Source organism: Pelodiscus sinensis, chromosome 22 (assembly GCF_049634645.1).
Source record: "Pelodiscus sinensis isolate JC-2024 chromosome 22, ASM4963464v1, whole genome shotgun sequence".
Lineage (NCBI taxonomy): Eukaryota > Metazoa > Chordata > Testudines > Trionychidae > Pelodiscus > Pelodiscus sinensis.
Genome location: NC_134732.1, coordinates 16,847,852 through 16,869,194, shown reverse-complemented (window position 1 = coordinate 16,869,194; position 21,343 = coordinate 16,847,852). Strand labels below are relative to the sequence as shown.

The 21,343-nt window shown below is 50.1% G+C and overlaps 1 protein-coding gene across 8 annotated transcripts in view; it reads right to left on the bottom strand.

The window, feature by feature from the left end:
• Positions 1 to 21,132, bottom strand: part of ADAMTS13 (ADAM metallopeptidase with thrombospondin type 1 motif 13) — a 39,694-nt gene extending 18,562 nt beyond the window's left edge. For 2 of the 8 annotated variants that reach the window (XR_012897252.1, XR_012897253.1), the window contains exons 1-15: positions 17,415 to 21,132; positions 17,059 to 17,125; positions 14,854 to 15,131; positions 12,764 to 12,905; positions 12,044 to 12,183; positions 11,134 to 11,217; positions 10,877 to 11,001; positions 8,750 to 8,896; positions 7,416 to 7,550; positions 6,317 to 6,467; positions 5,008 to 5,112; positions 3,751 to 3,902; positions 2,021 to 2,084; positions 1,026 to 1,152; positions 642 to 790 (exon numbers count right to left, since the gene is read on the bottom strand). Coding sequence is in view for 6 of the 8 variants with exons in the window: in XM_075905964.1 (XP_075762079.1) it covers positions 642 to 790; positions 1,026 to 1,152; positions 2,021 to 2,084; positions 3,751 to 3,902; positions 5,008 to 5,112; positions 6,317 to 6,467; positions 7,416 to 7,550; positions 8,750 to 8,896; positions 10,877 to 11,001; positions 11,134 to 11,217; positions 12,044 to 12,183; positions 12,764 to 12,905; positions 14,854 to 15,131; positions 17,059 to 17,125; positions 17,415 to 17,615 (2,067 nt within the window). In the remaining 2 variants the exon portion in view is untranslated. The remainder of the gene's footprint in view (positions 1 to 641; positions 791 to 1,025; positions 1,153 to 2,020; positions 2,085 to 3,750; positions 3,903 to 5,007; positions 5,113 to 6,316; positions 6,468 to 7,415; positions 7,551 to 8,749; positions 8,897 to 10,876; positions 11,002 to 11,133; positions 11,218 to 12,043; positions 12,184 to 12,763; positions 12,906 to 14,853; positions 15,132 to 17,058; positions 17,126 to 17,414) is intronic. The other 6 variants (XM_075905964.1, XM_075905965.1, XM_075905968.1 and 3 more) reach the window with 6 other exon arrangements.
• Between the last annotated feature and the right edge of the window lie 211 nt (positions 21,133 to 21,343).

Sequence of the window (21,343 nt, the reverse complement as noted above, 5' to 3'; positions counted from 1 at the left end):
ACCCGACGAATTAGCTTTCTCTGCGAGACACGGGCTGGGGATGAACCTAGGGTGGGGAGGCAAGCCCCCCAACCCCGCCCTTTCCACTCGAGACCCCGCGCCTGGCGCCCATTTTGGGAAGAAGGTGAAGTGATCAAAGTGGCATTTCCTGTGTTCCATTTTTATGCTACTTTTCCCCTCCGCTGCGGGAGAGATTTATGTTACGGTCGCACCCAAGGCCCCGTGCAGCTCCCATAACTAACTGAACAGCTGCTGACAACTCCATCAGACTGCGGGGCCTGCCACGTTCCTCAGGTGGCTTGGAGCAAATTAGCCTTCTCCACTGGAGCAACCTGGGAATCCATCTGCTTAAAGTGCTAAACCGCATGATGGTGAAGGGCACACTGGGTGAGGCTGAACTGAGTCAGACGCATGGGATTGGGGACCAGAGATTCTTCTGGAACGCTGCGTGTCCCATCCTCCTTACTCGTGGGTGCTAGCGCCTGTCACCAGCGGTCTTCATTTTAATTCTACACTTTGAGACACTCCGAATGCCAGGGTCATGCACTGAAGTCACCTCTAGCTGCTTTGAAATCGTTTAAATCCCATGTCAGAAGCTTGACCTAGATCCACTATCCACATGTGGGGAGGAAAATCCTTACCCTGCAGCTGCCCATCACGCACAGATCAAAAGCCCCTTTGGTTCTACGGTTGCTCGGCTCACACCTGGTTCCATCTGTGAAACGGTCCCCACGGCTCACCATGAAATTCTTCTCCTCTGCCCGGCACATGTGTCTGCACAGGGTATCCCCTGCAGGTGACAGACATGGGGAGAGAGGAAGAATTACTGAAGCAAAAAAGGCAAAAAAGAGTCAACTGCACTGTGGGAGGGAGGTAAAAGGAATTGTACAGAATTTACTGGCTGTAACCACCAGTAAAGCTGCCATTTGATTTGCAATTAAGGTCGGGGCTTTAGGCCGCTCTGGGAGTCCTCCTTCCCAAAGGAACTTCTGTCTCTCTCTCTCTCTCTCTCTCTCTCTCTTTACCTTTGGCATAGCCAGCAGCCGAAGTCCACATATAAAAAGATGGGACGTCGGGAAGGAGATACAGCGGATTTACATTTGTCGCCGCACACTGTTCAGCCATAAACTCCAACTGGGTGGTCAAACAGGCCTATGGAAGAGGCAGTCTGTTATGCAGGCAAAGTGGAATGGGCTATAGCGAGTGTAGAATTCCAGGACTCGCTTCTCCACCTCCGGGGTGCAAATGCAAACACCTCAGGGGTGAAAAGCAGCAGCTGACAAATAGAAAAACAGCAAAGGAAGAGGACTAGCCCATTGAAGCGAAGCTGCAGGAGAGTTGGGGGAGGAGGAGAGGGCGAGGAATGGGAGACAGATGCTGTGCAGATGATGTTATCTTTCCTGTAACCCCAAATGGATAAATATCTGGGGGAAATGTGAGCAAATCTAGTCTTTTGAGCACAGTCCTGCACCAAAAGGACTCAGGGTATGTACACTGCAACTGCAGGTGCAATTTCCAGCTCGGAACGACAGACTCATGCTTGATTTGATTGAGCTATCACGCTAAAAGCTGCAGTATTGCCATGGCGACGCAGGCAGTGGGACGGACGGCTGCCCAAATACAATCCCCTCCAAGACTCCAAGTACTTGAGGACCCAACCAGCTAGCCCATGCCAGCACCATCACGGCTATCAAGCCTAGTGGCTACCCATCTCCCTGAGCTGGGAGCTACCCCTCCTGCTGCAGTGTACCCATACGAGGTGCTTTATTACAAGTTGATGGGGCTGCTCAGTTATTAATCAGTAATGGGCCTCAGCCACAGCGGAACAAATACCGGTCACACAGACAGAGACTGCATGGCCAGTGCTTGGTTTCCTTCCCAAAGAAATCAACTGGTTTGCCTCGGAAAGCTGTGGCTGTGCATGGTACAGCTCTCAAAGGGTTAAAAACGGCCTCTTACACTGCCAGCACATTGCCTGGTCATGGGAGCGAGACCTGGCGTGCGAGAGAAGACAGCCTACCTGCGTGTTGCACATCGCAGCCTCGAGGTCTGCTCCCCTGCACTCCTGACCCCCGAATGCAGGCCTGAAAACAACAGACATGAGGATCTGTTTATGGTCGAGCCAGAGGCTGGAAGAGCCGCCCAACAATGAGGATTCTGATTGTCCAAGTACATAGGGTCAGGGAGTGCCTAACAGCAGTGCTGAGATCTGACTCACGGTCAACCACACTGAGCTGGCTAATGAAATGACACATACACAGTCGGCAATGCAGCCAGTCAATGGAGCGACCGGGGCTGGATTAACTCTTCTGGGGCCCCGGGGCTAGTAGCTTTTGTGGGGCTCCCCTAAATTGCAGGGTGGGGCAAAAATGAGGGTCTCAATGATCAGGAGGGGGCTGCCAGGGAGTGGACTAGGGGTGGAGGATGGTGCAGGGCATAGGCAGGAAATAGGGTGCAAGAGCAGGCTGGGAATGAGGGTGTGAGGCCTGGGCAGGAGGTAGGTGCAGGAGCAGAATGGAGGTGGGGTGCAGGGTGTGGGCAGCAGGTAGGATGCAGGAATGAGCTGGGAGAGGGGGTCGGAGCCTGGGCAGCAGGTAGGGTACAGCAGCGGGCTGGGGTAGGGGTGCAGGGTCTGTGAGGGAGAGTGCGGGAGGGAGCAGGGAATTGGGGTGATTATCTGGCACTGCTCTTGTTTGGCGGGGGAAACAAATGGTTCCACACTGCCCTGCATTTGCAGGCACCGTCCCCCCACTGCTCCCATTGCCTGCAATTCCCAGCCAATGGGAGCGAGGGGGGAGGGGGAAGCCTGCAGGCAAGTGAAGGAATGCAGAGTTTCCCTGCACTCACGGAAATGCAGCTCCAGGGTGGGGGAACAGCAGCGTGCAGAGCCACCCCCCTACTCCCACCAGGCAGAGCCGGCCAGGAATGCAGCACGCAGGGGCTTCAGTGCACATCTGCACGTCCCCTGGGATGCAGCCTCTAAAGCCCCTTTCACAATCTGGCCCTGAGAGCGAGTGTGATGTAGAGGGGGCACCTTGCTGGTTGCCATGCTGGGCAGTGGGTTGTGAGTGACCTCCACTGGCTGCAGCACGGCCCAGCAGGGCAGGGGATGAGTCATTATGCAAGGGGGCTTTGAAACTCATCAGGGAGCGGAACAATGGGAAGAAGGGGAGTGGAGCCCTGGCTGGGGGCAAGACTGGAAGTGAGTTAGTTTTCTGTCTAGTATCAAGGAGGAAGCAGCCTAGGCAACAAGCTGGGATTTAGGGGCCCAGGCTCCCCCATCTCAAGGGGGGCTGAGGCATCCTAGGCCTGCCCTGTAACCAGATTACATCTGTGCTGTATCCTGGAGAAGCAATAAACTCCCTCTATTCTGCTGGCTGGTGGAGTCTGTCCGTGCCATTACGGGGGTGCAGGAGACGGGAAAACCCCAACGCGCCGTCACAGCGAGATAGGGATCAAGGCACTGTAAAGACTCGCCCAGACAATGACACACCTGGGCAGTGGAAGTTGCAAGGAGACCTGACTGATACTTGCTGTCTGCAGAGAGACAAGGAACTTGTTACATTAGCAAACATGCAGCACAGCCCGTGCTGGGAACAGCGCAGGACGTTGTTCAATGCACCCTCCTGCCTAACGACTCTTTTGTCTGTGTTAACAGAGCGACTGTACAGGTCCTGTGGGCCCTGCAAACAGCTGGCAGGCCCTGTGAGCACCTCCACGGGTGCCGCTGGGAAAGAGGAAAGTTTTTACCTGGGGTTGTTACAAAGTCGTCTTCGCGTTACAACTCCTCCTCCACAGCTGCGGGAGCAGGCAGTGAGGGGGCTCCAGCTGGACCACTGCCCATGCACCACTGCCACCGGGTTCAGCTCCTCCAGAGAGCTACAGTGTCCCTTGGAGCACCACTGGAACCCAGAACACCCCGAGATCAGCAACAGCAAAGCCACAGCTGCTACAGCGGGGAGCTGTGGGGAGCAACACTGCCCCTTCAGCTGGGAGAAATGCCCCTAGAAGGGCACAGTATCGTCTGCACCACTCACTCCCCTGCCTGGGAAGGGAGGTGAAGGAATTGGACCCCAAAACATGTGAGGAGGAGCTGAGTGAGGCATCTTCTCCTCCAGCTCTACCTACCATGATGGGCATAAGAACATTCCAACATAAGAACGGCCATTCTGGGTCAGACCAAAGGTCCATCTAGCCCAGTGTCCTGTCTGCCGACAGTGGCCAATGCCAGAGCAGGGAATCACCAAGTGATCTCTCTCCTGTCACCCATTTCCAGCCTCTGACAAACAGAGGCTAGAGACACCATCCCTGCTCATCCTGGCTAATAACCACTGATGGGCCTATCCTCCATGAATTTATCTAGCTCTTTTTTCAACCCTGCTATAGTTTTGGCCTTCACAACATCCTTTGGCAAGGAGTTCCACAGGTTAACCATGTGTAGTATGAGGAAATACTTCCTTTTGTTTGTTTTAAAGCTGCTGCCTATTAATTTCATTTGGCGACCCCTCGTTCTTATGTTATGGAAAGGAGAAAATAACTCTTCTTTATTCACTTCATCCACACCAGTCATGATTTTATAGACCTCTATCAGATCCCCCCTTAGTCATCTCTTGAAACAGTGAAAACACCCTGTATCAATAGCATATTTGAGAACAGGCTCTTCAATCCAGCAGCCAATGGGATCACCCAATGACTGGAAGATGACACCAGACAAATTTAGACAGGAAATAGGGTGCACATTTTTAGGAATGGGGTTAATTAACCTGTGGAACAATTTAGCACCCAAGGTTGTGGTGGATTTTCCATCACTCTTCAGACTCAGTGTTCTACATAAGAAAGCTCATTCTTTCTTGGTATCCGCCATCCACTATGCCCTATAGCCACCCACTCTACTGCCCAACCATCCAGTGTGCCCCTCAGACACACACTGCGCCACCCTGCCACCTGATGTGCCTGGTAGCTGCCCATGCCCACTTCCAATCTTCCCGGCCCCTGGAGACTCTTTACCTTATTGATCCCACACTCGGTACCATCCAGAAGGGGAACAAGAAGACGAGTACAGCTGGTCCGGTCAGCCTGATGAGTGTGGCAAGAAAGAACTCTGCACGTGTCCTGGGAAGGCAGGGAAGCCAGGCTGTTCAGTGAGTGCCCTAAAATCTTGTGTCAGTCTCTCAACTTGCATTCCTGCCCCTATCCTACCAATGCACAGGATATCAGGCAGCAGCAGGAGAGAGCATGCCTCACCAACACCCACCAACCGGCTTCCTTCTAGCAGGAAGCCAGCCAAGAGTCCCTCTAAGCTGTGTGCTGCAGCGCGACCTGACAGCAGTTTAATGAGCTCTGCCCAGCCAGGGGTTCAGGGATTTGCATATGGAGCTGCCTGGCTGGAGGAGGGGCATTTCTCCCTCAGCGATAGCAGCAGCTCCCTGCACCAGGCAGCTCTGTGCATGGAGCCCTGAGCCCCCTGAGCCGTGCAGCCACGCAGCTTAGAGGGAACCTTGAAGCCAGCACATACGCTCTCCCTCCAAATCCCATGTCTTAGGCAATTTCCCGAGCTCTTCCCTTTCCATCAGCGAGAGGAGATGCCCAGGCCACATGTGGCAGGCAGTGTAAGTGCTGCCAGTGACTGGCACTGCCAATTGCACAGACACATGAAGAGGTTTAGTCGGGGCATCTGAGGTTTGCAGCCGGATTAGCATTAACAAGATGCATTACCAATGCAGCGCATGGCCTGTGAACAGCAGTGAACCGCGCCTGACCAGGGATGGCCCGTGAGCATAGGCGCGCTAGGCAGCTGCCTAGGGCACCGCTGGTCTGGGTGCCCCGTGATGACGTCACGGCCATTGATGGCCGTGCAGGCAGGGGCACCGATTGTGCCGCCCCACCTAGGGCGCCAGCTGCTGCAGCCAGCCTCGGGCTACTCCTGCACCTGTCTAAGGGAGGGAGCTAAGGGGATCCGGAAAGCAAAGAGATGGAATAGAATAAGAGAGGGAAGATGGTGAGTGCCTCATGACATGGAATCTCTCTCCCTGGCTGTTTGTACAGCACCTAGCACAGGTCAGGGCCTGGGGGCACTATTGCATTGCAAATGTTAAATGACATGGACGAGGAGACTTGAGGAGAGAAAGGAGGAGAGGGGGGAAAAGGGCAAATGTTCCAAATCCCTTTTTCAGCCTGCTCTCTGCCAAGAGCCCCACCGGCAGATGAACATTGTCACCTTCTCAGAACCAGCCTCCCACCCTGCTGGGCCACCAGCGCCATCCCAGCTGCAGTATTTCAGGGGTGGACGTAACCAGGTGGAAAGTGTTCTACCTACAATGTCATTCCTGGCAAAGGTGCACGCCGCCGCTGCGCTCCCGAAGGCTATTTTACACTGCTCGTCCGCGCCGTAATATAAGCCGGGCTTCCACCCAGGGATGCTGCCCTCCAGGGCCGGCAGGTCGTTTAAGCAGCTTGCTTGGCTTGTCCTGGGAAAGCCACAAGAGACGTTGTTTTCCTGCACACACTCAGCAAGGATGCCCCACGTGCTAACACGGGCATGAGGCTTTCAGTCTGGGAGTTAGTTCTTGGTGTCCCAGCAGCACTGTGCTAGGCTCAGAGAAGTCAGCTCTCTTCACCACTTGTTCCTGCATAAAATCATAGCGTCGTAGAGCTGGAAGGGACCTCAAGAGGTCGTCAAATCCAGCCCCTGCCCTCACAGGGCCAAGCAGGGGAGGACCAAGCACCCTCGGCAGGACCAAGCACCATCTAGATCAAGGGTGGGCAATAAGTTTTGACCGGGGGCCATTTCCGAAATTTTTGAAGTGGCCCCGGGCTGCTCCACAAGGAGCAGGGGCTCGGGAAAAAGGGGTGGGGCCAAGACACTTCCGTGCTTCCCCACCCACAGACCCTGATTGACCTGGGGGCAGGGGAGAGGCAGGATCTCTGCGAGCTAGATCAATCCGCTTGGTGGGCCGGATCCAGTCCATGGAGGCTTTTGCCCATCCCTGGTCTAGACCAACCCTGACAGATGTCTATCCAACCTGCTCTTAAATATCTTCCATGATGGAGATCCCACAACCTCCCTAGGCAATTTATTCCAGTGTTTAACCACCCTGACAGTTAGGAAGTTTTTCCTTATGTCCAACCTCAACTTCCCTCGCTGCAATTTAAGCCCCTTGCTTCTTGTCCGATCCTCAAAGGCCAAGGAGAACACTTTTTCTCCTTCCTCCTTGTAACCCCCTTTTAGGAACTTGAAAGCTGCTCTCAGGTCCCCTCCTCGTCTCCTCTTTTCTAAATCAACAAAGCCCAGAGCAATTATAGCTCCTCGTTCTCCCAGGGTCCCCCACCTCATCCCTTGCCTTTCTCCTCTGGCTCGCTACCTCCCCCCACAGCAGACCTGCAGATGAGCGAGGAGAGCCGCGGGTTCCTTCTACCTGATGAAGGCAAGGAACTGCTCTCTGCTGCACTCTGACCAGACCAGGTCCACGCTGTTGTGGCTGCCTTCAGCGCCCATGACGTTGCCACTCCCGCTGCACAGGTTCCCCTCGCCATCGTGCTGGATTCCAAAACTGCAGTGAGAGATAAATGGCGGGGGGGGGGGGGGGAGGGGGTTGACTGATATTATCCAGCTGATCCTTTGGCATTAAATTGTAGGGACATGGGGCAGTTCCAGTCATGACTCTTGCGTTGGATTCCAGGAGCGATGGTGTGATCCCGGCTAAGACATTCCTCCCACCCCCGTGCCTTCGTTTCTCGATGTGGGGTCAGTAGTGTTTCCCTGTTATATGGCTGTGCTGTGAGGCAAAATTAATTGTTTATAAAGTACTCTGAGACCCTCAGGCCCATGTGGCGAGACCTTGGACCTCCTGTTCCCCACAGCACAGCACTTTCTCCTCAAGAACACTAGAGTTTACTGGGTATTCCTGCCTCCAGGCCCAGTCAGGATCACGGCCCCCTTGTGCCTCGCACTGTCTGTGGGCTGAAGAGTTTACACAGGCTAAAGAGGCCTGAGGGACAAAGGACTGGGGAAAGGGCGTCCCAGAGGCTCCATTACACCTGATGCTGACAGAAATCTTTGGTTGTGAATGACGTGGCTCAAGCAAAACAATGGGCCAAATTCTCTGCCAGCATAAACAGGCACAGCTCCGCCAAGAAAGCAACACAAATTGACAGAGAATTTGGGCCAGTGATTATAAATCTCAGCCTCTGTGTTGCTCTGTTTTTCTAGTCGCTGATCTTCCCTTGGCTGCCCCCACTCTGTCCAGAGGGAACTCCCTGCACACTGTTTACCTCACGCCCTGTTACGCCACCCAGAGTCACCACCGTTTTCTGGAGCAAGACCCCACCACGTCACAACAGGGAGCACTGAGCAAGACTGACCGGAGCCATCTGAAGGGCTTGAACCCAGCTGGCAGCACACGGCGCAAGCATGGGTAATGTCTGCACAGAAGAGCGTTGGCTCTATGCAGTCCCTCCTGAAGTGATGAGTGCCCGCAGCTCCCAGAGAAGACAATGGCTTTTAAGGGAGCTCAGAACCTTGCAGGGCAGCATTGGGCCCTCATTCCCTTTCCTCTCTCCAGAGTTGGGTTTTAAGTAATCTGAGGAATCCCCAGCACCATCCACAGTGACTCTGTCACCCCCTGAACTCAGCTTGCCAACAGGGGCTGATTTTCGCTGAGGGAAATGGCTGATCCATAGCATTAAATTGTAGGGACCCGGGGCAGTTCCAGTCCCCGGCTGGGAGTCTCGGTGGGCCTCGCCCTCTGACCTGTGACCGATCTCATGGGCTATGGTGACTCCCAAGTCAAAGCCGGTGTCCTCAGTGATCACGCAGCTCCAGGAGGAAGAGCAGGCTCCCCTCAGCTGGGTGACTCCGCGCATCTGCTTGTTTCCATCAGCTAACTCCAGGTCAAACCTCCGGGAAGGGTGAGACAGGTGTGGAGAGAACAGGAGAGCAGATTCATTAGGCTTAAAAACCCAGGCAGTGAACACTATCAACTGAAAATCCCATTAGCCTCTCCCAGCTCACGCTCACCAGGAATTTACCGCCCCCTTTCCTCTTTGATACGTGCATCTCCCCACACTAAGATAGAATCGTAGAATACAGGAACTGGAAAGGACGTTGAGAGATCAAGTCCAGTGCCCTGCCCTCATGGCAGGCCCAAGCACAGTCTATATCAGTGTTTCTCAACCAGTGGTACGAGTACCCTTAGGGGTACTCGAGAGACTTCTGGGAGGTACATCAAGACAACTGAAATTTGGAGAAAACTGAATTTTTGTTTAAGTTTTAAAGAGCTTTATTATTTCTGTGCTTTTTACACCCAAAAATTTCATCTCCTGCCCGGCTACAATTAAGTTTAAAGAAATATTTTGCATTGGTAGAAAAAAAATGTGTCTGAAAACTGTAGGTACTGGGGGTACTTATAATTTTTAAGGGGTACTTTATAAAAAAAGGTTCAGAAACACTGGTCTATATCATTCCTGATAGATGTCTGTCTTACCTGCTTTTAAATATCTCCAGTGATGGATATTCCACAACCTCTCTAAGTAATTTATTCCAGTGTTTAACTACCCTGACAGCTAGGAAGTTTTTCCTAATGTCCAACCTAAACCTCCCTTGCTGCAGTTTAAGCCCATTGCTTCTTCTCCTATCATCAGAGGCCAAGGAGAACAATTTCCCCCCCCCCCCCCTCCCTGTGACACCCTTTTAGATATTTGAAAACCGCTCTCATGTCCCCTCTCAGTCTGCTCTTTTCCAAACTCAACAAGCCCAATTCCTTCAGCCTTCCCTCATAGCTCAAGATTTGAAAGCAGGTGCAATGTCCAGGCACAGGGAGCAGAAGGAAAGGTTATAACCCCATCTGCAGGAGAGAGATACAGAATCCCCTCTGTTCAGAGAAAAGCCATTACACTCCACCAGAGCTTGGCCGGCATCATTAGCTAGTCAATTGAGACTGTGAGCCAAGTGGCCTGTAGGACTGTGAGGTTATGTCTACACTATCAGATTATTTTGAAATAAATCCTGGAATAACTATTTCAAAATAAGCTTATTCCTCTTCGCGAGCAGGAGTTATTATTTCAAAATAGCAGGCTTGGCAGTGTGAGTGCTCGCCTTGTTATTTCAAAATAACTCGTAGACGTGCCCTGAGAGTCAGAGCAAGGGAATCTCTGTAGCTGGGGAGTTTATAACCACCACTAGACTCTTCTAGACATTTCTACCCTTATATGGGCCTCCTGTGACCCCCGCAATCACTGCTGGTAAAGTGGCCTCCGTTTGAATGGTTCTGAGTCCGGTTGCCACTTCCCCGGGGATATTCCAGTTACCACTGAAGCTGAGGAAACAGAATTGTTGAATGCTGGAGGCTGAACACCCATCTGAGCTCTGGGAGCAGGTGGGTGTGGACGTGCAGAACACACCAGAGTTGTTGACTTGAGTCCCACGACTTGAACTTGAGTCCAACTTACGTCACCTAGATGACTCGACTTGAGACTCGACTCGGGTTCATTGTTTGTGACTTGAGACTCGACTTGAGACTTGTTAATTTTCGTGGTGAAAAACTTGTCCGAAAATGCCGATATTGATGGCTTGTACAAAAGTGACTTGACATTTTTTAAATTGAGACTTGAGACTCGACTTGGACTTGACAATGACAACCTGAAGACAACACTGGAACACACACACCTCACCCCAGCCCCCGCTCCAGACCACAGAGACAAAGGGCATGAGGGCTTTTTTACATCACAACAAGCCACCCTCAGAAGGAGAACTGTAAGGCCCCACTGCTCACTTTGCTCTCATCCCCTTTGAGCACATCCTGCAGTTTCTGGGGTTTGCCTAAGTCTGCCGGCCTGAGCTGAGGTCTCCAACCTCCTTCCGTCAGGGCAGTTCTGTTACCTGGTCACATAGAGGACAAGGTCGGCGTGCTGGGGATCCGAGTCACTCGGGGGATTGACCTTCTTGCTCCACTCGCAGACCCCGACCAAGGAGGAGGTGACGTTCGTGGTGATGTTTATACCCACCTACAGAGAAGACACATCTTCACATGTAAGTAGCCTTGTCACAAGATGGCAAGCCCTCTGTGGAGAGCTGGGCTCTGCCTCAGTGATGGGCCCTTTTCAGGATTTGGGACACCCCCCCCCCCCATTTTCTACCTCTGGTTCAGTCAGGACCATCATTCTCGTCAGGTGAACCCTAAGCTGAGCTCCCAGCGAGGCGTCTCTCAGCAGCTCGGCACCCTGGAAAAGGGAAAACAGGCTCCAGGAGGAGTTTCATAACGAAGGTGTCATTGTGATTCCTGTCTGGGCCCTTCCTTGACACTGAGGCATCCCGCGTATACCGAGGTTCTTCCACCATCCCAGCTGGACGCGCTACCAGCGTGACACACCAGGTAATTATAATGAGAATTATAAAAATCTGCAGTCACCATTACAGACAGGACCTGGATCCCTTTGAGACCTGAACTCAGTGTAAGCCACAAAGCCTGTCCGCGAACGCCCATTCGACGAAACGCCTCCAGCAGAGGGATGTGGAAATAAATGTCAGGGCCCCTCAGAGTCCCCCAGTCCCTGCCATCCCCAGGAAAACAGAGTGACATGCAGACCGCTGTGAGAAAACGAATACTAGAATGTTAAAACCCATCAAGTGAAATGGTGGGTCACCTCAAATAGAGCCCAATCCGACCCTGGCTTAAATCCATAGGCACTGACGGACATGCTGGAGCCGATACCTGCCCAAACGGGCACTAGGAAAATTAATACATTTCCAGTTGTGCTTTAGAGCCGCCTCCCTCATTGTTTGAGAATGCCCTTCCTTCTGGCGTGCAGCTTGCTGGGCGGAGGTCTCCTAGCCCACGCAAAGCTGATGGCTGCACACTGAAGTGGCTGTGTTGCACCCCCAGTCCCACTATTCTGGGCCTACCAGGGGACAACGGGGTCCCACACACTTCTGTGGAGGCATTTTCAGAACATTTTGCGAGGGGCCCCACCTGACGTCCCTTCCAACACAAGCCCCCTGCCCAGGATCAGGAACTGCAGCACGGACATCGAACAGAAAGCCACTCACGATGTTCAGGTTGGTAAGGATGTACCTCTCGGTGTCCTCTCTGTGGAACTGATAAACGTCTGGGCCCACTACCACCAGCAGCTCCAGGTGCACGACGCTTCCCTCAGCCCTTTTCCAAAGACGAGGCGGAGACTTTCTTTCTACAACACCACGAGGGAATACAAAGGAGCTTAGGATGGGAGGAGGCAGGGAAGCCCCCATGAGTCCATCCCAGACCATCGAACACTCAAGAGCACATCGCAAGCTTGCTTCCTCCAGATACTTAGCGGAGTCCCTTCTCCTCTGATTTCTATTAGCTGCTGCTGGGGCCCCGGGCGTCATGCACACGATATCCCACCGTCATACCCTGAGGTTCTCCGCTGTTGTTCATCTCTCTTTGTTCCTGGGTTTGGCAGTAACCGTGAGTGACAAGGCCAGGCCAATCCAACCAAGCTACATTCTGAGTCTTTCCTGCAGCTATGTTATTTCAGCAATGGTGAAAGCAGACCGGAGCGTGATAGAGAGCGCTAGTGAAGCTCGGTCTCATTCAAGGCCCAGACTCCTGGACTACACAGGCCGCAGTGAGAGCCTCACTTAATCTCAGTGCGTTGGACAAGCATCATGTTGTGATGGCAACAAGTCCTGCCCTCGCTGTCACTCTGCAGCCCCACTGATGGCAGGCACAAAGCCAGGGCAGAACGGGGCCAGTGGTTCCTCCCTCAGCCCCGAGACATCCAATACCTCCTATCGTCCTTGTCCCTCTCCGTGCAGCTCGGAAGATGACGTGGGGTGTGGGGAGGCTGAGGTCTTCCAGCACGGTCAGGTGTTTGCGTCTCACCGGTCTGATGTGAATCTCTTCCTCATTCACAATGACAACACCGCCCTAACGCAAGCAACATTCCACCCCCACATTATTCCAGAGGCATTCACCACCAGAGAACATCAAAGACAACCTCTCCTCCCGCTTTATCCATTACCGCCAAGATTTGCCCAATCGGAGCTTCCCGCAGGCAAGACTCAACATGTCTGAGACAAGAGGATGGAAAAACCAAAGCCTTCCTGTTCGTTTGTGATCAGTAGGATTCCACTATAAACTAAGAGGGGGTGAGGCCTAGCAGTGAGAGTCAGGGAACTAGGTGTTAGGTTTCCTACGTTCTGCTCTTGACTCCACCACCAAATTGCTGAGCGAGTCATTCTCCTCTCCGTGTTCTCGTCTATAGAACGGGGTTATTGTTATTTGCCTCAGGGCAGTGTGGAGCTTGGTTCATTAATGTTATAAAGCACTTTCAGATCTTCACAGGAAAGGCCACTAAGTCACCGCTAATTATTATTATTGCCATGGAATATCTGACACAGCATCCCATCATCAGAAGGGGTTGGATGAACTCCAAACTGCCAGATTACTGAAAGCTCTGAAACCTTTTGAGGAGATGCGGGCCTTATTTATATGCCTGTTTCTGCCTTTCCTCATGGCAAAATTGTGGTCCCAGGCACCGTTCGGAACTGCAAACCCTTCAGAACCACCACACCATTTGAATGGACTCTCTGAAATGCCCTTCCAGTGCTGGAGAGTGAGGAGAGACAGTCCTAAGCCACCAGGCTGGATCAAAAACCCTTCAAACTCTGGGGGAAATTTAGATTTGAACGTCTCAGCTCAAGCTTCTGTAAAACTGATCTGAACCCAAACACCAGATTTGAATCCCCTTGGGCCTAGAAGGGAAGTTTGGATCCAGCTCCAGACTTTTGGGCTTTGGACCCATCACCAAATAGTCATTGGTATACAAAAAGTAAATGCTGCCCCCCACCCCTCCACACGCTTTTTTTTCCCATTCCAAGCTCAGCGTGAAACTTTTCTCAGGGCAGAGAATCCAGCAGTAAGCAAATGCACCGTGAAAGTCCCACTTGCCCCCCAAGCATTCTTCACAAGACCTTTACAGTGGAACTCTATGGGCTTGTCTCCACGATGCGATGGATCAACACTGCAGCTTTGAGACATGATAAATCAATCCCTGAGCACTCTCCTTTGAAGTCCAGTACTTCACCAGGATGAGAAGAATAGCTAGAGTTGATGGGAGAGCAGCCCCCACTGACCTTACCATGTGGAAAATGCCATGGTGAATATGTCCACTTAAGCTATGCTACTTGCATAGCTGAAGCTGCATAGGGTAGGTTGAAGTGTGTGTGTGGGGGTGTTATTGTAGACAATGCCTATATTGTGCATAGTCCTCACAGAGTACATCAAGACTGCAAGCTTCTTTCGAAAGAGAGCAGCCACACCTCAAAACCGGATCGAAAAAGCGGTCTGTTTTTCAAAAAAGAGCACCCAGACTGCATGGACACTCTCTCGAAAGCCCTGATTGCTATTCACAGAATGGCCACCAGGGCACCTGTGCTTTTTTCGATTGCCTCTTCTTTCAAAAAATGTCCCTGTTCTGCATCCACACAGGCCTGTTTTTGAGAGCCCTTTCAAAAAGGGTGTTCTTCCTCGTAATTTGAGGTTTACCAATGTCAAAAAAATCCAACCCTGTGTTCTTTCGATTTAATTTCGAAAGAACGCGATTGCAGTGTGGACACAGGTGACGTTTTTTCGAAAAAAGGGCAGGTTTTTTTCGAAAAAACAATGTAGTCTAGACATACCCCCCTTGGCCCTCGCCATAAGAATGAATTTCACTCTGACCCCTCATTTCTGATCTGATGCTTTGCTTTCTAAGCACCTGAAGCTTCACTCTGAGACAATTGTCCAAGTGTGCACAGAGCAAAAACATCCTTGATCATTAGTGGTTGTAAATTCAGCCCATGTTTTGATCTCAAAGCCGATGCTGCATACTCACCAGCCACCCTTCGCAGTAAGTGACTCTACATTTAGCCCCTGCAGGGTGCAGTACTCTTCCCCCAGCAAAGCAACTGCCTGGGAATCGCTTTAGTAAACTAACAGAGGAGTTCAGCTTTCGATCGCTCACGAAGGAAGAAAGAACACAGTCCTCTAGGAACTCAAAGCTGTAGGGTTCTCCCCAGGCCATAAGGGAGCAACGTTGAACTTTACAAGATCTCGGTTCAACTTGGTCCTCTTCACAGGGACAAGATGGCTGAGCAATAACAAATTCTGGTACTGGAAGAAATAACCAAAATTACTAGGATTCCAGACACAATTCACAGTAATAATAATGATGTATGGGAATGTAAAAATAACTATCAGCGTCCATGAAAAACAATACTTTCCAAAGAACCTTTTCCCTTTAATTATGTCGATCAACCTGATCCTCTGTATTTCTATCAGCCCTGAAATTGAGGACAGCATTGCAGCTAAAGCAAAGAACTGGTGATCAGGAGATCCAGGTTCTATTAGCATTGAAACTGACCTGCTGTATGAACTTAGGCCATGTCTACACTTACGCAGAGATGAGCACTGTGGCAATCGATTTAGGGCAGGAGTGAGGAACCTTTTTTGGATCAGTGGCCACTGACCCACAGAAAAAAATCAGTCAAGGAATGCACACAAGTGACAGGGTATGTCTACACTACAGAGTTGTGTCGAGAAAACGGCCGTTTTTCCGACAAAGCCTGAGTTACATCCACACTGCAGTCACAGTCTCCCAAAAGTAAATCAAAAGAACAGAGGGTTTTTTCTGATGTTGGTAAACCTCTTTCTATGAGGAAGAAGCCTTTTTCCGAAAGAGCTCTTTCAGAAAAAGGCGTGTGTGGATGGGGAAGAGGGAGTTCTTTCGCAAGAAGAGGAAAGAGGAAAAAGCACAAGTGTGCTGGTGGCCACTCAGTCCATAGCAATCACATTTTAAGTGTGAGATAGCGTCCATTCAGTGTGGACATTAGAAGCAGATCACTTTTTCAATGCGTTTTTTGTGTGTGGACATTCTCTTTTGAAATAAGTTTTTCTGGAAGATCTCTTCTGAAAAAAGGTTCTTCTGAAAGAAGCCTGCAGTCTAGACATAGCCTGAGAAGTGTGTGTGGGGGGGGGGGGAACCTCATTCTGGCCCCTGACGAGAAGGAGAAAGATACTCCCCCCATCATTCCCCTTGTGAGCCTAGGGGGTCCCAGCCTAGTAGATTTTGTGTGCTTCAGCCCCCGGGGGACAGCAGGGTGGCTGGAATATCAGCACAGGCTCCCCAGTGCCAGGGTGGGCCTTGAGCCTTGGGGATCAGATCCAGGCATGCTGAGGGCCGCATCTGGCCCCCGGCCTGAGGTTCCCCACTCCTGATTTAGGGGGTCTAGTAAAGACCCACTAAATCGACCACCTATCACTCCCTCATCAACTCTGGTATTCCACCAGAACGAGAAGCGTAAGAGAACTCTCCCATCAAACCCCTGCAGTGGAGACCCTGCGGCAATTCAACCGAAGCTGTGTCAACTCCAGCTACGCGTAACTTAGGTCAATATTGCCCATTAGTGTAGACCTGCCCTTGCTCAAGACTTGTAACCTCTCTCTGCCTCCATTTCTCTACTTGTAGATGGGAATAACAATTTATTTCACAAGCGGTAAGGTAATTTGAGTTCATCCGATTAAAAGCATCATAGATGTGCAAATTATTATTGCTGAGCACTGTACAAAACACATAAATACACAAAGTTCCTTCTCTGAGAATCTTGCCTAAATCGAAACAGCATCATAATCCTAAAATATTAGCAATCTAAAAGTATTATATTTTCTTGAAATGTGTATTTAAAAACACATAAAATCATCATTGCAATCTATAGCCTGGTACACGGCTGGTTTGGATCTGTTCCAGGATTATTTAGAATCTTTCATTCTATTAATTGTGCACTAAAACAATAACAATATGCAGGAGAAGTGAAAAAGAAAAGTGCTAAAACAATTACTAGATCTGATTTCCAAACAGCAGACCCCATTCTGTAAACACATACTTGAACCAGACTACTTGCATGTCTAAAGTCATTCAAGCGTACGTGTTTGCAATATCAGGGGTAACATCAATAAAATTGTGTCCTTATTGCTATCCAATATACAGAATCACAAACAATTTTACACACGACACATGACAAAATTCTGAAGGCTTGTATACCATCAAGAACTTTACTGGTGCCAAAATAAGAGAAAACATCTTCTGGATTCAGCGCCTGGAGAAATTTCTGCAAAAAGAAAAAAAGCAGCTTTACAGTTTCAAAGCAAAAACAAACAGAAATAAAACTTTATTCAGCACATCTATCCTCTGCAGAACTTCAGCAAAAAATGTAACTATTCATTTTAATTTTCTTTCCTTTTCACTAACTATATGGTACAGAACGATCATTCGGCGATGATTGTAGTTTCTTGATGAGCAGGGTTTGATAATTGTGATATGAAAGCACATTGTCCTATTTCCACAGACAGGGGAGAAAAGCATTCTTGGAATCTGTTCTCCCTGGAGGTCAAACTTACCTCTTGGAAAGCTGCTGGCCTGCAGAATCCCACAGGGATCACCACAAACGTTAGGATAATCAAATTGATGATGTCCATGCTGAGAAGACTGCGCTGAAACTCCACAACAAAGACTGGCCTGGAGTGCTTATACTGTTTAGCCCAAGGCATCACATGGAGCGGAAGTAGAGAATACATAAACAAATAAAAGACTCGATCCATTGCAGAGAGGGACAGCTAGGGGGAAATCAGCGGCTGCAGGATTTTTTTTCTTTTCTTTTTTTTTTTTTACAAGAACAGCTGTAGAGAGGAAGCTTTTGCGCAATATTTGCCATTTTGTTCCAACCAAAGAGCACTGCAAGAATAGACATTTTGGGCCAATTTTAACACCAAGTAAAGAAGTAAAGAAGCAATTTGGGGGAAGAGAAATGGCTGGAGAGTGTCAAAGCTAAGAAATAAGCATGATTTCCCAGCTCCCGAGGGACCATTCTCTCATTACCTATCCATGCAAAACTCCCAATCGCTCCAGCTCTAGAGGGAGAATAAGGCATAATAATGAGCTATATTAAGTCTCTGTGGACAGTGTCAGGCCATGTCTACACAAGTTACATTGGCATACAGCTGCCATAATCTGTGTGTAGCTGGGGCGCGTGCATACTTGGGTACTTGCATTAAGTATTCCAGGGAGCACACCGCCATCCGCTAAAATGCCTTTTGACTCTGTTGCAGTGCTCTGTGATATAACAATGACTTGCCTAGGGCTCTTTGGGAGCTGGGGTCCGATTCCCAGCATACAACTTCCCCAGCCAATCAAACCATCCACGAAAAATCACACAAACCCGTGGTGCTTTGCAGTCTATGCCATTTCTGACAGAAGCAGGGAGCCTGCATAGCTCTGAATTATTGTCATGAGTGCTGCAAATACAGGACACATGGTTCACTTCTATTTGCAGGCCCACATAAAATACTGTAAGAACTGAGGACATGTGGCTAACTTCAAGGACAGTTTGCTGATAGACCTTGTGAAAAATAATTCAGGGCTGTGGGTGGCATTCACCAAGCAGCTGTAGAGGGTGGAATGCAGCTTCTGGGCCTGAAAATCAAGCCCTGGGGGGTGAGATTGCAGTGTAATGCAAGTTTGGGACAAGCAGTGGCTGCTGAACAGTGACCATGAAGTTCTCCAAGGACTGCAAAGGCTGGGAAATCCCAGATTTTTGGACCTGTCAGTCAACCAAGGTCTGCACCATTTGGATCTGGTGCTTGAGAAGACCCATTATGTCCTGGTGCGTTTTCTGCTCCTTGACCTACTGGGACCCCAGGGCCCCTTTTCCTATCTTCGCAGTCCTTCTCCATGCCGTCAGTCACACTGACCCTCCAAGCCCTTTGTTCCTGATCCAATGAGGCACTAGCTTGCAGGATTTCACAAAAACGTGTCCTGCTTAGTCCACCTCTTCTTCAGTGTCAGACTTTCTGTGGGTGTGGAATTGGCATCCTTCAAGTTCTACACTGCCAGAAGCTGCTGATAAAAATAGACATATGCACCACTGGATTTACAGTCACAACAGAAAAGGAAAGAAACTTTTTAAAACTCCATTCCCATATTCCCATAGATACTTTTAATAGGCTATGCTTACGGACATTTCCGTTTTGCAGTGCCTCTGCTTAGCACTGCTCTCCAGCCCCATCAATACTGAGTATGGCCTGCTAGGGACAGTAGGGGCAGGAGAAAGAGAGGGATTTTCTGTTGCATGAATCTATAAAATTATAGGTCTAGTCTATGGGTGTAAATATAGGCAACGGCAGTAAAACTGGCACTCAAATTTTCTCAGGAAATGATGATTTGGGCTGATTCCTCACTTTGGAGGGTCACAAACAAACAGAGAACACAGTTTACTACAGGCATTTTCATTATCCTAAACATGAAAGACATTATTTTTAAAAAACCTAGGCCCTAACACTGGCTTTTCTCCTCTTTGAGGTATATGTTCATAAACACGTCGGCTACGTCTAGACTGGCATGATTTTCCGCAAATGCTTTTAACGGAAATAATATAGATTCCTAAATTCCAAGGCCAGAAGAGACCATGGTGACCTAGCGTGAACTCCTATATAATGCAGCCATACAACTTTCCCCCCCAAAATACCTAGAGCAGATCTTTTGGGAAAACATTCAATCATAATTTAAAAATTGTCAGTGATGGAGAATCCACCGTGATCCTTGGTAAATTGTTCCAAAGCTTAATTATTATTATGTTAAAGATTCCTTATTGCCTGTCTGAATGTGTCTAGTTTCAACTTTCAGCCATTAAACCATGGGTGGGCTAAAGGGTCTCCGTGGGCTGGATACAGCCTGCCAACAGGGTTGATCCTGCCCACAGAGGCTCTGCCACTCTCCCACCCCCAGGCCAATTAGGGCCTACGAGAGGGTAGAAGCGCACAAAGTTTCCTCCGCCCTGCAAGGAGCACACATGCTTCTAAGCACAATGCACTCGTGGCAGAACATGGGGAGACTTTGCACGCTCACCCACCCCCAAACCCTGATTGGCCTGGGAGCAGAAAGGGGAGTGCACAAAGTCTCCTCCCACCGCCGGGGGCATAGGTGCCTAGGGGAACCCTCGGGGGGGGGGGGAGGGGCAAATACTTCACGTGATCTCCCACCCCCAGACCAAGCATGGTCTGTGGGTGGGGAAGCAGGGTATTATCCTGGCCCCATCCCTTCTAATTGAGGCCCTGTCCCTTCCGGAGCAGCCCGGGGCCACTTCAGAAATTTTGGAAGTGGCCCCCGGTAAAAAATTATTGCCCATCCTGCATTACACTGTGTTCTATCTTTGTCTGCTAGACTGAAGAGCTAATTATTAAATATTTGTTCCCCATGTAGGTACCTGTAGATTGTAATCAAGTCACCCTCAACAATCTCTTTGTTAAACCAGATTGAGTCCCTTGAGTCTATCACTATAAAGCAGGTTTTCTAATTCTTCTAATCCTTTAATCATTCTCATGGCTCTTCTCTGTGGACACTGGAACTGGATAAGATTATTTAAATAGTTCCATCAGTGCCAAATACAGAGGTAAAATAACCTCTCGATACCTACTCAAGAGCCCATTTTATAGATCCAAGGAATGCATTCGCCATCATGTTGCACTGAGCACTCATGTTCAGTGAGTATCCACCACAACCCCCAAATCTTTTTCGGAATCACTACTTCCCAGCATAGAGTTCTCCATCCTACATGCATGGCCCACATTCTTAGTTAGGTTGTCCCCGCATGCACATTTCTGAGGCAATGTCAATTTTCAGAGAATGATTCTGCCTACTTGTACTCTTAATAATTTTCAGGGGTGCTTGCAAGACTCTGCTTACAGGTCACCAAGCCATACTGCATGGGGGGAGAAGGGTCATTTATGAAACATCATTACATGATTTTACAAGCCAGTAGTATTTTCATGCCACACTGTAATGTTTTTCAAAAACGTTAGCATGTTGCATTGCCACATAAACGTCAGGACTCCTACATAAAACTCTCCCTATAGCAGCAACACTGAAAAACGTGTCTCTGCTATCTGCCAGATATAGTACAGGGGGCTAATGCCTCCCTCTCCTTTGGGGTTTAACCCCCACCTATTCCTCCCTCTTCTGTGCACCCCTTATTCACCCTGCTGTGCTCGCTCCCCAGTGAGTCCTGTTGCCCCCACACACACCAAATGGCCCCTCAACCACATTTTCAGCCTCACTGCAGTCCCCCATCCCAGTGCCCCCCCGTGCTCCAGTGCCCCCTACTGCAGTCCCCCTATCCCAGTGCCCCCACGTGTGCCCCCCCACTGCAGTCCCCCTATCCCAGTGCCCCCCGTGTGTCCCCCCACTGCAGTCCCCCTATCCCAGTGCCCCCCGTGTGCCCCCCCCGCAGTCCCCCTATCCCAGTGCCCCCCACTGCAGTCCCACTATCCCAGTG